This window comes from Microcebus murinus, chromosome 21 (assembly GCF_040939455.1).
Source record: "Microcebus murinus isolate Inina chromosome 21, M.murinus_Inina_mat1.0, whole genome shotgun sequence".
Taxonomy (NCBI): Eukaryota; Metazoa; Chordata; class Mammalia; order Primates; family Cheirogaleidae; genus Microcebus; species Microcebus murinus.
The window spans coordinates 40,758,779-40,773,527 of NC_134124.1; the positions used below are offsets into that span (position 1 = coordinate 40,758,779).

At 51.7% G+C, this 14,749-nt stretch overlaps 1 protein-coding gene across 3 annotated transcripts in view; it reads right to left on the minus strand.

The window, feature by feature from the left end:
- Positions 1-12,983, minus strand: part of NUP210 (nucleoporin 210) — a 111,291-nt gene extending 98,308 nt beyond the window's left edge. Inside the window, exon 1 of one of the 3 annotated variants that reach the window (XM_075996357.1) lies at positions 12,927-12,983. In XM_075996357.1, the coding sequence (XP_075852472.1) occupies positions 12,927-12,967 (41 nt within the window). In that variant the 5' untranslated portion in view covers positions 12,968-12,983. Of the gene's footprint in view, positions 1-10,633; positions 10,726-12,240; positions 12,474-12,926 lie in introns of those variants that run through there. The other 2 variants (XM_075996356.1, XM_075996359.1) reach the window with 2 other exon arrangements.
- Between the last annotated feature and the right edge of the window lie 1,766 nt (positions 12,984-14,749).

Sequence of the window (14,749 nt, forward strand, 5' to 3'; positions counted from 1 at the left end):
ATGTCAATTATTTAGAAAGTGAGTCATTTTGAAGGAAATGTTAAGTAAATTCTACTGTAGGTAGTACATAAAAAGGTTGCATTTTGACAGCAGCACAAAGTGCCCACAGTTTGGGAAGCACACCACTCCCCAGGGCACCTCAGGGAGGCAGGGTCAGGGAAACCCAGTCCCACTACATCAACCATGCCTCCTCTCTGCTGCTGGGTCTGTTATAAGCTGCAATTTCCTAACATTTCTGGGAAGACAGTGGCAAGAGCAACCTCCAGCATTACCGTCAGGAGCTCTGAAACCCATGTAGGCCTCTCTCTGGTTGGGCAGACCCGCGGCGAGGAACCGAGAACTGCTGCACGATGCGTGTGGCCACGACAGTAACAGGCCTGAGCAGTGCAGGCTCTGGGCCACGTGTGAGCTGTGCAGCAGCTCGGGCCACGCTCTCAATGGGGCCAGGGACACAGGGCTCAGGGACAGCCACGCACTCGCTAGGCAGAGAGGGCAGAGTCTGCACACAGGGTTGAGCAGCTGAGACAGCAGCACTGTCATCTGCCACCTGCTGAAGCCAGGTCCACCGGCTCCACAGCCAGAGAAACAGAACCTGGCTCATGAAGCTTTTCTGCTACAGGGCCTTCCCCTGCCCACCTAATTTAAAGTTACCGCTACTCCTCAGAAAGGACACTTGCTCCTCCTGCACCCATCACTCTTCCCTGCATCTCAGCTGGTAGCAGTGTTTGCCCACCCTCCACTCACCAACACCCCAGGCACGCATGGCAGGCTCCACAGTCAGGACTGGTGCCCCTGGGTCTCCTTAGTGCAAGTAGTGCGGCCGCACTCAGAAACCAGGCTATGGCTCACTCCGTCCTCTCATCTGTGAAGGTGAAGTCACAAGATAGAAGTGCTGCCACTCACCAGCTGTGTGACCCTAAGTGAACAACTTAACCTCCCTGGGCCTCTGGAGCCTCACCTGCACAATGGGTTTCAAAGTAGTGCCTCCTGCAAAGGGCTGTGGTGAATTAGATGGGAGAATAAATACAAAGCTCTTATTGTAGCTCTCAAATTTAGGAAAAATAAGGGGCTCCCAAATGAGGGGGCTATGGTCCTGCAATATTTAGCACAATTCTCTCTGCTTTTTAAAAAAAGAAGGAATGCTGAGCATGATGGAACACGCCTATAGTCCCTGGCTAACCCCAGAAGACCCCATTTCCAAAAAAAGAAAGAAGAAAAAGAAAAAGAAAAGAGAAAAAAAATGAATGAATAAATGAATGCAGGTCCTTCCCTCCCGTGATCATTCATGTTTAAACCTGCCCTACTTGTCCTACCTCTGTCCTGAATGAAGCCTAGCCCTGATACCCTGGGCTCAGGTCCTTTTCCTACTGCCAACCACCTATGTCCTCAGAACCATGATAGGGTTACTGGCCCAAGGCCACACTACTGGCAAGACCCTGAACCACCTGACGTCTAACCTCTGCTCAAAAGCTTCTTCCTCCCTGTCCCACCCACTTTCCTGCCTCTGTTCCTCTGCCTATGCTGTTCCCTCCAATTCACACACCCTTCTTACCTGCACTTATGCTGCCCAACCCTCTTTGCTCATGGCAAATGACAAGTCTTCCATGGACTGTCCCGATTCTCCTCACCCACAGCACCACTGGTTCCCCTTGAGGTCTCTGATGCATTCATTCATTTATTGAAAGCATATTCATTGAAAGCATATTCATTGAGTTATTTACAATGTTCCAGGTGCTGTTTCAGGTGCCAGGGATACAACAAAGTACCAAACATGCATTCATCTCTACCTTCATGGAGCTCACATTTTAGTGGGAGAACAAGAATAAACTAAATGAGTATGGATTAGATAATAAAGGCTACGGACAAAGCAAGTAAAGGAAAGGTTGCAATTCTCAGCAGGATGGTCAAAGGAAGTGTCACAGAGGGTGACATGTGAGCAGAGACATGAAGGAGGCAGGCGTGGCTCTTTATCATGATGAATGTTCATCTCAAGACTATTGTATATCTTTTCTTCTTTATTCTGATACAATGAATTACAGTGATTTTAATAAATATATTAAACCAACCTTGCATTCCTGGGATATACCCTACTTGGTCATGATATAGTATCCTTGTTATATTTTTCTGAATTTGATTACCTAGTCAAAGAATTTGGTGCTTTTGGTCTGTGGGGTTTTCTTCTTTCCTCGTAATGTTTTTGTTGGGTTTGCAATCAGCGTAATCCAGGGTTCATAAAAATGAGCTAGGAAATGATCACTCCTTCTCTCTCCCCTGAAAGAGTCTTTAAAAGAATTGTATCATTTCTTCCTGAAATGTTTCATAGAATTAACAGGCAAGGCCATCTGGGCTTGGAGTTTTCTTTATGAAAAGGTTTTTAATTGCCAACTTTATCTTACCAGCATACCAAGTGCAACAAAAGGCATGGTGGGCTGCCTGACTTTCCAAGTGTTTTCAGAACCATCCCAAAAGTTGCATGCAGCAGGCAGGTCAGGTGTGCCCACCCACCAGCTGCTGGAACTGAGCTCAGAGGCTGTGACATGGCCACGCTGCGTCCTCCATTCTCGACACCCTCCCAGATCACACCAGCTCCCCTGTGCACCCCAGGTCTGTAGAGTTTGGTGAACAGGCGAGCGGGGCAAACACTGACTCCTGAGAGTCATTCCTGCTGGGGACGTGTGCTGACAGCCTCCCCTCTGTTCCAGTGACAGCACCCAACTTTTCTGTGGGCACCTGCCTGCTGTAGTCTGAATGTCTGTGTACCCACAAAATTCATATGTTGAGTCCTCGCCCCCAAGGTGACGGTGTTGGGAGGTGGGGCCTTGGGGAGGTGACTAGGTCGCGGGGCACAGCCTCATAGACTGGCTACGTGCCTTGCAGTAGAGGGCCCAGAGAGCTGCCTCATCCCTTCCCACCACATAAGGACACAGCAAGAATGGGCAGCCTCTGACCCAGTAGAGGGCCCTGCCAGAACCTGGCCATGCTGGCACCAACCTCAGACTTCCAGCCTCCAAAACTGTGAGAAATAAATGTCTGCTGCCAGCCACCCAGTCTATGGTACAGGTGCAGCATCCCTAATCTGAAAGTACAAAATCTGAAATCTGAAACCTTTAAGCACTGACATGACACCATAAGTGGAAAATTAAACACATAGGTACTTAACACAAACTTTGTTTCATGCACAAAATTATTAAAAATATTATATAAAACCACCTCCAGTCTATATATGTAAGGCATATATGAGACATAAATGAATTTCATGTTTAAATGTGGGCCCCATCCCCAAGATATCTCATTATATATATGCAAATATTCCAAAATCCAAAATCTCTGAAGTTCTAGACACTTCTGGTCCCAAGCATTTTGGATAAAGGATACTCAACCTACACTTTATCAGAGCAGCCAGAATGGACTAAGACACCACCTCTTCCCGCTTCAGTCCAAGAGGTTCCAGAGTGCCCATGCCTCCTCTGGACGCTGAGAGGCACGTGACTGGTGGGGCCTGGCCCGTCAGCGCCATGCACTGCCCCATCTGCAGGGGGCTCAGACGAGGGCATGCCCCTCGTGAGTCCAATCAGAATGGGTGCTGTGGCTCACATCCCACCAGACGTGACGCTGGGAGGCTACAGGGTGGGGCTCTTATCTTGCTGCCCCAGCAAGCACATGGCCAAAGCCAAGACACAGAAGAACTAGTTCTGGTGACATCACATTAGCCCCTGTGACATGAAGTCTGAAACAAATTCTGCCTGGGCATTTCCCTTTCACGAGCCAAAGCAACATGCCTTTGTTTCATTTAAACCATTTAGTTTGGGTTTCCTGTCACATACAGTTGAAAGAGTCTGGCCAGATAAAACCTGCACACCCCCCGCCAGGACTAATTTCTTTAGAGTGCACCGTCCTACTTCATTCAGACCACTGGTACTCTATTTAAAAACAACAGTAGCCTTCATTTATTCCATGCTGTCAGGAAGAGTAAACTACATCACAAACACTTCATTTGCCTGCCAACAATCCTACTAACACCCCCATTTGATACATGAGGAAACCTTTGCATGGATGTCAGGTGACCTGCCCAAGGCCACGTCCCTAGAAAAGGGCCTCAGTGACGTGTGGCTCTGGCTTGGGCCCCCTGGCCTGGACACTACTGTGCCCTCTTGTGCTAGTGCACACGCAGTGCAGAACAAGGCCCAGACACCAGCAGAACATGGCCTCAGCCTGTACCTGTGTCAGCCCCCACCTCCAAATGTATTCTTTTTTTTTTTTTTTTTGAGACAGAGTCTCACTCTGTTGCCCAGGCTAGAGTGAGTGTCGTGGCGTCAGCCTAGCTCACAGCAACCTCAAACTCCTGGGCTCAAGCGATTCTACTGCCTCAGCCTCCCGAGTAGCTAGGGACTACAAGCATGGACCACCATGCCCGGCTAATTTTTTCTCTATATATTTTTAGTTGGTCAATTTCTTTCTAATTTTAGTAGAGATGGGTCTTGCTCAGGCTGGTTTCGAACTCCTGACCTTGAGCAATCCGCCCTCCTCTGCCTCCCAGAGTGCTAGGATTACAGGCATAAGCCACCACGCCAGGCCCAAATGTATTCTTAACATTGCTTTTTTACAGTGTCGTTGATGTTTTAAAACTCTGTTGGAGCAGGCTAGGTAAACCAGGCCTCAGCTGAGAAGCACTGGCCCATTTCCTCAGGCTTCAGAGGCTCTCAGAAAGAAGTCAATGACCTAGTTTTTTTTTTTTTTTTTTTGAGACAGAGTCTCACTTTGTTGCCCAGGCTAGAGTGAGTGCCGTGGCGTCAGCCTGGCTCACAGCAACCTCAATCTCCGGGGCTCAGCGATCCTACTGCCTCAGCCTCCCGAGTAGCTGGGACTACAAGCATGCACCACCATGCCCGGCTAATTTTTTTTTTTTTTTGTATATATATTTTTAGTTGGTCAATTAATTTCTTTCTATTTTTGGTAGAGACGGGGTCTTGCTCAGGCTGGTTTCGAACTCCTGACCTTGAGCAATCCGCCCGCCTCGGCCTCCCAAAGTGCTAGGATTACAGGCGTGAGCCACCGCGCCCGGCCAATGACCTAGTTTTGAACATGGCTCTGCCACTAACTGGCTGTGAGGCTCCTGATCCCGGGCTCCTCGTTCCTCGAGTGGGTAGCCACTCAAATCAAAGGGGTGTTTGGGGCTTATTTTTTGTTTGTCCATTCTTAGGATTAAGTGGAGAATAATGTGCAGAGTTTGGCAGAAAAATTGGTTCTGTGTTGGGTCCCTCCGGCCATCCTTCCACACACACTGCAGCGCCCAAAGGCCCGGCCTCGGGACCTGCATCTCGGGCTCTGCATCTGGCCAGCAGGGCAGCTGCCTGCACATGTGACCCTCCGACAGCCCTTCCCCCCCTCGGGCTCTCTGCTGGCCACCTGCCCAAGTCTGCTGGCATCCGGGTACCACTTGTATCCTTTTCTTATTTTCTCCTTTTACATGGACTCTTCCTTACTAAAAACAGTACTTTAAAAGGAAACTTTATACACTAGTATAAATAGAAAACTCATTGTCTGCCATGCACCCTGATGAATCAAAACAGTGTGACTAGATTCTGGGAGGACACTATTGCCTGCAAAGGCTCTAAGCCCATCTGCCTGCTCTCTCAGGAGACAGGAAAATATTAAAGAGTGTTAACAAAAATAGGATGGTGGTGGCCAGGGGTAGGAGGAAATAGGGAGTTATTTAAAGGGTACAAAGTTTCAGTCTGGGAAGATGAAAAGAGTTCTGGAGACAGATGGTGGTAATGGTTGCACCACAATGTTAATGTACTTAATTCTACACCTAAAAGTGGTTAAGGAGGTAAATTATGTGAGATATATATATTACCACAGTTTAAAACAAAAGAAAAAAAATTAAACAACACATTGGCACCAGAAGAAAACACTTGTGTTGAGGAAATCTAAAGCATTAACAGTGAATTTTAAAAGAGTGAGTCTTTCTCATTTCCACTGCCACCCAAGGCCGCGTCACACAGGATTGGCAGTGCCTGGGAGGCGCTGCCTTTGAGGGAGACCTGCCCCACTCTCCACCGCACAAGGGCAGGAGGCAGAAGGTGGGCAGAGGACAGGGGAACCTGGAGACACCCGAGGTCAGGCCAGAAAGCAACAGTGAGAAAAAAAGAGAAGTGAGAGTTGCACAGAGAATAGGAATGGGCGGGGGCAGTGGGCGACACAGCCCGCCATCCTCTGTCCACCTGCAGGGCCCGGCCCTCACAGCGCACAGAGGCAGAGTCTGCAGAGTGGAAGTGACCCCAAGGGGCTGCCAGAGCCCAGGCAGAACAGGGAGCCCACAAAGGAAGCAAGAAGAAAATAACCCAGGCTCCAGGTCAACTCAAGTCAACAGATACTTCCTGGCACCTCCCCGCTGCCGCACTGGTAGAGGGAGGTGGGCAAGGCTCCCTCCAGCCCTGTGGGAGCCACAGATGCAAGCAGCTCTGGGGGCACGGTACAGGGGGAGAGCAAGGTCCAGAAACCCAGGCCCAGGCCAACCACGCCCAGCACCTGACCTAGCAATCCCCTTCCTGTCTCCTAACCACAGCCCACAAGGCCCCACCCAGCCAACCTCTCTAACCTTCCCTCCTACCACCCTTACCCTCACCAACTGTGCCTGCTTTGTGCTCTTTGGACCAGCTCAGTCTCTCCTCAGGGCCTTTGCACTTGCTGTTCCCTCCAGCTACACCTACCTGCTCAGGTCCCAGTCTGACTCCAACCACACTACCCACAACGCACCCCGTCCCCTGTGGTCCTGGTCTCAGCATGCTGTTCTGTTTCCCTCACAGACGTATTCCTACGTTAAGTGCATCCATCAATTTCATCTTAATTACTTAACTCCCGTAATCAACTATGAGTCCCACAAAAGCAGGGCATCACCTGCTCCTACCCTATCACATTCCTCCACCTCGAGTAATTTCTGGCTCACAGTAGGAGTCATAGATATTTGTCACCTATTTATTCGAGAAACGCACATGGTCCACCAATGCCTGTCCTGCACTGTGCTCTCCTGGGCCCTACAGCTCAGGCATCTCTGCCCCTCCCTCCAATTGCCAGGAATGCCACCAAAGAGGACCCCAGGTGACACCACACTAGGCCAGAGCCTATGATTCTAAGGCCCCTGGCAGAAGAAAGGAGGAAAGAGATATGATCTAGGTGTGTAACAGTGCAGTGTGCACACAAATAGGTGGCAAGGGGAGAAATTCTTGACCAAGGGAGAAGTGCAGGAATGGGATCCAGGAAGGCAAAATGAATGGGTGCAAAAGGTGCAGACTGGCAGGCCCCCAGTTGAATTAAACTTGCTTTTTTGGTTATGTTTCCACTTAGTAAATTTTTATTTCAATTTTGGGGCCAGCTTCCCTCAGGCCCTGCCGCCTCACTTGTCCAGTTGCAAGCACAGGAAGTGCCTCTGTCCTGGAGGCTCTGAGCCCTGAGTCCAGCAGAAGGCAGCTGGGCTGGATGACACCTGACCTGGCTCAGTATGCTGTGGGGTCTCCGAAGAACCAGAGGAAACCCTTCCCCCACCTCCCTCCCCAACTTTACTGACAAAAGGCTGCAAGGTGACTCCCTACTGCTTCCTCCTGCTAGGGCAGGAAGAGGGACCTTCAATGTCCATATCAAGGGTAGTGCTGGCATCTGACCTCCCATAGTAACTGGTCAGCAAAGAGAAAGGGATTGTGGGGTCTTTCATGCCCACTGATTCCCTAATGGTCATCTGAGCTGCCTGGGGTCAGCACAAGGACACGTTCCACAGTGTGGTCCCATGTCCTCCCTGGCCCAGAAAGGGCTCCCACTTGCCTGCCTAACAATCCTTATACCCATGGCTGAGAAGCTGCCAGGACCATATAAGAGAGGGTGCACCCTGGTACAGGACCAGGCCTGGTAAACACATCAGGCAACTCCAGGGTACCCAGGGGAGACTCTCAGGGACAGGGAAGGAAGAGGAAAAGTCTAGGCACAGCTCAGTGCAGTGGACACCATGGGTGCTGGATCCAGAAACTTTTTACCAGGCATGTCCACACCTGCCCTCGCCTCAGGCAAAGGGAACACTGCAGCTCATACTTTTCAGCAGGGCTGCTTCATCCAGAGGCCTGGGATGTTGCACAGCACCCCTGTCCCCCAGGGGGATCCAGTGGCTGCGTTAAAGTGGGTAAAAAAGCTCAAAAGTTTGGTCTCTCCTTGCAAAACCTGCAGTGTAATTCAGCTCCAGAGTGTCAGGTGGGTCAGCCCAGAGCTAGACTCCATTCAAGACCACATCCTTGCCTTCCCTATCCCGTGTCAAAAGAAAAGAACCCAAACTCTGTAAGATAATTTAGAGAGGTTCATTCTGAGCAGAGTATGTACCACCATGAGCAAGTGGACTCACAGTGGTTGGGTTACACTTTGGTTTTATACATTTCAGGGAGACAGTTATTACACATAAAGTCACAAATCAACACATGGAAGGCATATACTGGTCTGGCCCGAAAAGGCAGGATATCTCAAAGTGGGGGGGCTTATAGGGTATAGGTGGGTTTAAAGATTCCTTGATTTGTAATTAAAGAAATGAAGCTTTGTCTAAAGGCTTGGAATGTTTAAAAAAAAAAGCCTGTTAATCAGAGACAAGTCAGGACTCACAATCTGCAACGTAAATTGAGGACCTGTAGGTGTGGTTAAAGCTTTGTCTGACACAGCCTTAGGCCTGGTAATGAGTTACAAAGGATACCCCCAAGAAGGGAGAGGGGACATGAGGAGGCTTGTCCAGCTTCCCTTCTCATGGCAACTCAGCTTTAGGTTATGTCTGGGGTCCCCTTGGCCAAGAAGGGGTCCCCTGAGTCAGCTGGGAGGGCTTAAGGTTTTATTTTAGTTCACACCTACTTCCCAGAAGATCACCTTCTGGTAAGCCACACACAACAGCCCCTGCCTCAGGCTCCTCCTGTGGGAAACCCACCCAAGGCACTCCCTGGAGGATCCAGAACACCCTGTGAAAGCACGAGGGGATAACGCACATCTAGCCAGCAGAATGGTGTCGGACACGGAAACCTCAGGAGGATTCCAAAGCAGCATAGAAAACACTCAGGCTTTCGTGTTAGCTGGTGGTTAGCAGAAGGGAACGTTACCAAGGGGCCCACATAACCAGATTTGAGGCAGTGTAGGAAAGGAGCTGCGAGTGGAAACATACATGACTAAAAGGAAACCAAAATGGTAACTGTGATTGTATAATAGTCAAAGGATTATGGCATGATTTCTTTTTCTCCTCTATTCTCCCAGTTTTCTATACACAGTCATTTTGTATAGAAAAGGATAGCTTTAAAAGGAGCTAATGCCATATACTTTATGAAGCACTTTCAATAATGCAAAATACCTAAAAGGAATTAGGAACTTGTCATACCCAGCAACGCCAGCCAGCTGCAACTACAGGGATTCAAGAGTCCGGCACATGAGCCAGAGGCTGCAAGTCCCAAGGTCCAAGGTCTAACAGGATGGACAGAGAGCCATCCCAGTAACTTCTGCTCCACCTCAGTCTCTGTCACCACCCTACTTTGCAGAGATCACTTCCCTCTCTGAGGTTCAGACTTTCCCAATATAAAATGTGAGTAGTTTAGACTAGATGACTTCTATGGTTCTAATGTAGGGATAAGGCAGAAAGGGAAGGTCGAGAGAGTGTGAGTGCGGCCTTTTTTTTTTTTTTTTTTTGAGACAGAGTGTCACTGTGTTGCCCAGGCTAGAGTGCCATGGCGTCAGCCTAGCTCACAACAACCTCAAACTCCTGAGCTCAAACGATACTCCTGCCTCAGCCTCCCGAGTAGCAGGGACTACAGGCACGCGCCACCATGCCCGGCTAATTTTTTCTATATATTTTTAGTTGCCCAATTAATTTCTTTCTATTTTTAGTAGAGACGGGGTCTCGCTCTTGCTCAGGCTGGTTTTGAACTCCTGACCTTGAGCGATCCTTCTGCCTCAGCCTACCAAAGTGCTAGGATTACAGGCATGAGCCACCACACCCAGCCTGAGCACAGCCATTTTAACCAACACCAGACCCTAACCACCTGAACAAGGAAATCACCAGGATGAACTAAAATTCCTTCAGGGTCCACAGAGTTTTAATTTTCTTTGTTTTTCATCGCAGAGACTGAACAATGAACTCCCTGGATGAAGAGCTGTTTTCCTCCTAGGTGCATGCACAGCTTGTCTATACGCCAATTCAAAATCTCCAAAGGAGTTCTTCAAAACTAGAGCAATAGATGGCTGCACTAGGAATAGCACTACTAAAAATAAAGAAAACATTTTCAGGGCTTGACTGATAGAATATTTTCCTATGAAGTTAAGGACAAATCACAACCACCAAACACCTCTGAGAAGACACTTAAGATAAATAGCCACACATTTGCAGTAAAAACTATGGATCAGACTCTAAAGTTATAAAGTACTTAGCACTTCTCTGATGCAACAGAGACTATAAATGTTTTTTCCCTTCCTCCCACCAAGTAAGTTAAAATCCACCAACATCCATCAGCTCCTCTCAAAAAAGAAAATGCAGTTAGTGAAAAAAAGAAAAGTGCTGTTATTTCAGAAAAAATAGTATAAAGAATCTCAGAGGAAGTTGCACATAAATACATCCAAAGGTACTCACTTGAAGCCAGCTGTTTTTAATAACCAGCTTCCTCTTTCCTGTGTGTCAAGAGAAGAGACAATTTGAACAGGAGAATGAGCATGTATCTCCTCCAAAGTACTAATAGCTGATCATTGCACAGAAGACAGGGCTTAGACAGGGAAACAGAAAACCTAAAACCCAAACTCAGTCTCTGATATCAAGCTAGAAATAAGAGCCTCCAGGCAGCACATAAAGCACTAAACCCAGAGTGCAGTGGGCTGACACAGCACATCTTTATTTCAGGAGGCAGACTTTCAAAAAATAAATAGGGCAAGTAGAGCAAGTTACAGACAACGCTGGTCTGAGCTCTGGGCATCACACTAACATACACACCCCGACAAATGTCCAGACAGACTTAAAACACACGCAGCTGGCTGTGTATTGTGGTCACACCTTGTTAAGCCTCAACCTTGACCCAGCCTTGAAACAGAAAAGTAAAAGAAGCTGCAGAAGTGTGTCCTGGGGGTGTGACGGGGAAGGAGGCTACCTTCTTTTCACCCCTGGCAAGGCTGGCGCTTTGAGGCCTAGGTGTGGCGCAGTCACACTCGCCTAGGAGTAGAGGCTCCATTCTCCCCGCCTGCAAATCGAAGAGGCGGGACCCCACCACCCCACTCCGTCCCGTCCTAGCCAGGCCTCCCTGTAGGGAGGACAGAGGCCTCCGGTTTCACTAGTCGCTGAGGTTCCACAGGTCACCTTCCACGCCCCACCCCCGCCTCAGGAAGAAGGCCCGCGTCCCGGGAAGCCCTAGGGAAGGTGATGAAAAGGACCTTGAGCACCAAGGCCCACCCCACGCCGGGCAAGCTGAGGTGAACCACCGCCCACCCCTTGCCTCTCACTCCTCATCTGTAAAACAGATCCCTAGGGCTTCCTCAGAAAACCTTTCATCACAGGTTCACGATACTCCCAACGTCGCTGGGCAGGCACGGCCCGTCTCCCACAGACGCCCCCACACCTGCCGGGCGCCACGACGAGACCCCGGGCACCACACGAACTCAGGAGACGGGGCCTCCAGCCTAGGGCTTTGCAGGGCCCCGACCGCCCGCTCCCGGGAGCACCCGGCCGAAGGGAAGTGAGACCACGCGGCCCCGGGCAGAGCGCAGCCGGCCCGGCGCCGCCCTCGCCCTGCGCAAGTCCTGGAGACCCGCTTCAGGTCGCGCCCGCCAGGCCACACGCCGCGGCCCCACACGCCCCTGCCCCCGCGCGCCCCCAGCACACGGTCACGGCCCGCCAGGCCAGGGCCGGCTCTCCGCCGCCGAAGCAGCGTGGCGGCCGGGAGGCGCCACGCGCAGCGGTGGCGACCCGCGCGCACGCCGCCGCGTCACTCAGGCTAGACCGGCTGCTGCGGCCGCGGCCGCCAGGCGCCCCGCGAGAGCGCGCCGCGCACCTGCTGCCCCGCCGGCCTGCCGCTCCAGCCTGAGCCTGGAGGCCGCGCGCGCCCGCCGGCCACACGGGGCCGGCTCTGCGGCCGCGGCCGTCCCCCGCCGGCGCACCTGCAGCGCGCCCGCCCTGGCCCGGCCTCCGGGCTTTAAGGCCTCCCCGGCCCGCGAACCCACCCCGCCCGGCCGGGGACGCCGGCCGCGCCTCACCAGCGGTAGCAGCCCTCCGAGGCCTCCAGTGTGAAGTTCACGCGCGTGGCCCTCGTGAAGGGCAGCAGCACCTTGGGGATGTTGAGCTTGGCCACCGCGGTGGTGGGGCCCAGCGCCAGCAGCACCGAGAGCGCGAGCAGCAGCCGCGGCGCCTGCCAGGCCCGCGCCGCCATCCCAGCCACGCTTCACCTCCGGCGACCCGGCGCCTGGCCGCCCGCGCGCTCCCCCTCGCGCACTCCGCGCGCGCGCCGGCCGGCAGGTGATAAGCGCGGGAGCGAGGGCGGGGCGAGGGCCCCCGCCGGGCCCCGGCCGGCCGAGCGCGGGAACTGAGGGGGCCGAGCTCTAGGCGACCCCACCCTCGGCCCGGCCCCGGAACACGGGGTGGGGCTGGGGGCGCGTGCCCGGACCACAGGAGCCCAGGGAGCAGTGATGGGGCGGGCACCCCGGGACCGCGCGGAAGCCCCGCTCAGCTTTCTGGCCTCCACGCTCACCCTGGGGCCTTCTGACTGTTACTGTCCTGGACGCCAGTGGGAGCCCTGCGGCCATGGGCAGCGTTCCCCGGCCCTGTCAGCGCCTCCGGCGGTAGAGCCAGGCCTGGCACCGCTTGAGCAGGCCACCGGCTCCTGAGACCTCGTCACCTCGTCCTCAGGCCGGGACTGACAGTCAACACGCGAAAGGATACACACCCCAGGACACTTGGGGTGAGGAGTACCGCTGCCTGCCTCATCCCAGTCCATGCTTCGCAGAAGAGGGACCCTCCGTCCCACAAGGGGGAGCCAACCGCACAGGGCTGAGGCTTCCTCTCCCTTCAACCTCCTCACTACCTGCCCAGGAGGCGTTTTGATCCCATCTCACTCGGAGGAGACGCGTTGAATGGCCCCCACATGCGCCAGCCATCAGGGCAGCGCTGGGGGCTCTCAGATCCCCAAGCCTTTGTTCTCTGCGCTGCACCCACTGTCTTCCGGAAGCCGTTAAGAGGTTACCCAAAGGTCAGATTTAGGGCGCCAGCACTGTCAGAAGCACACCCTACCCCTTCCCCCACCCTGGCTAAATTCATCTGCACACGGAAACAGAAGGTCTTCGTTGAGTCTGCACTTGTGCTCTACGGTTCCTAGTTTCTCAGTCGTGGTTTGCATGGACGGCGGGGCACCATGTGCTGCAGAAATATTTATCTGGTCTGCAGGGAAGGCCCAGCCTAGCGGGAGGTCAGGAAAGGGGCCCAGCTTGTGTAAGGAGCGCAGGAAGTTGTGCTGACTTGGAGCCAGGAAGGCACACAGGATGCCACTGAGTGACAAGGAAGGAGAGGCTCAGAAGGCTTTTTGGAGGAGGTGGCCTTAGCTTGGGCATAGACAGACACCTCACTGGGCTTCAGAGAGTCCAGGTGAGTCTGAGCCTGCCCCTCCAGGATCATGGGGCCTTTGGATGGTGGTGGGAGGTGTTTGGGGGTCTCTCCTCAAACACCAGGGAATGTGTGTGTCGGGGAAAACCTTCTCTAGTGATCCCAGTGCTGGGAGAATGGGGGATCCTTCCCTGTATGCAACCAAGTGCTCCAGGACTGAAAATTCCAATGGGTTCCCTTCTTTGAAGAAAGGCAACAAAGAATTGTATGGAAAAGGCAGCCTCAGAGTGGGTATTTGGGAGGAACTCTTTGGGTGGATTCTAGGTTACACATTTTATTGATTCATTTTTGAGCAGGTAATACAGTCATGTTAACTTTAAACTAAAAAGGCTTGAAAGGGTTCTTAGTGAACATGCTTGCCCTTCCTGCCCCATCACCCAATACCCTTCCCCATAGACAACCAGTGTTTTCTGCTACAGTATACATCTTGAGAAATTGTATACATATGCAAGCAAATATATAAATAATATGGTGCATATATATGCCTTGCCAGGCAGGTAAATAAGTGAAAAGGACGAGGGGCATTAGGGGACTAGGGCTTTTGGGCCCACTAAGATCATAAGTTCTTGTGGCCCCATCTTTCTTTCCAGGTCAACTGGTTATTGAGGAGAAATCAGTAATGTGGATTTTTAGGTGAAACATCTTGATTGTAAATGATGGCAACTAATTCATTAAAAAGAAACATACACACTCTTGGACATTTATCCCAGAAAGATGAAAATTAGTGCTCACATAAACACCTGTACATAAAATGTTCATAGCTTTATTTATGATAAGCTACAACTGGACACAGCACAGAGTCCTTCAGTGGGTGATGGTTAAACACTGTGGCATGTCCATACCATGGAATATTATTCAGCAATTAAAAAGGAACAAACCACCAGTCACAGTGGCTCAGGCCTGTAGTCCCAGCTACTTGGGAGGCTGAGACAGGAGGATCACTCAAGCGCAGGAATGTGAGGCTGCTGTGAGTTATGATCACACCACTGCACTCCAGCCTGAGCGACAGAGCAACCAGAGCAAGACCCCTCTCTTTAAAAAAATAAAAAAGGAACTTTGATACATACAAGTCAGATGATTCTCCAGGAAATTATGCTGAGTAGAAAAAAC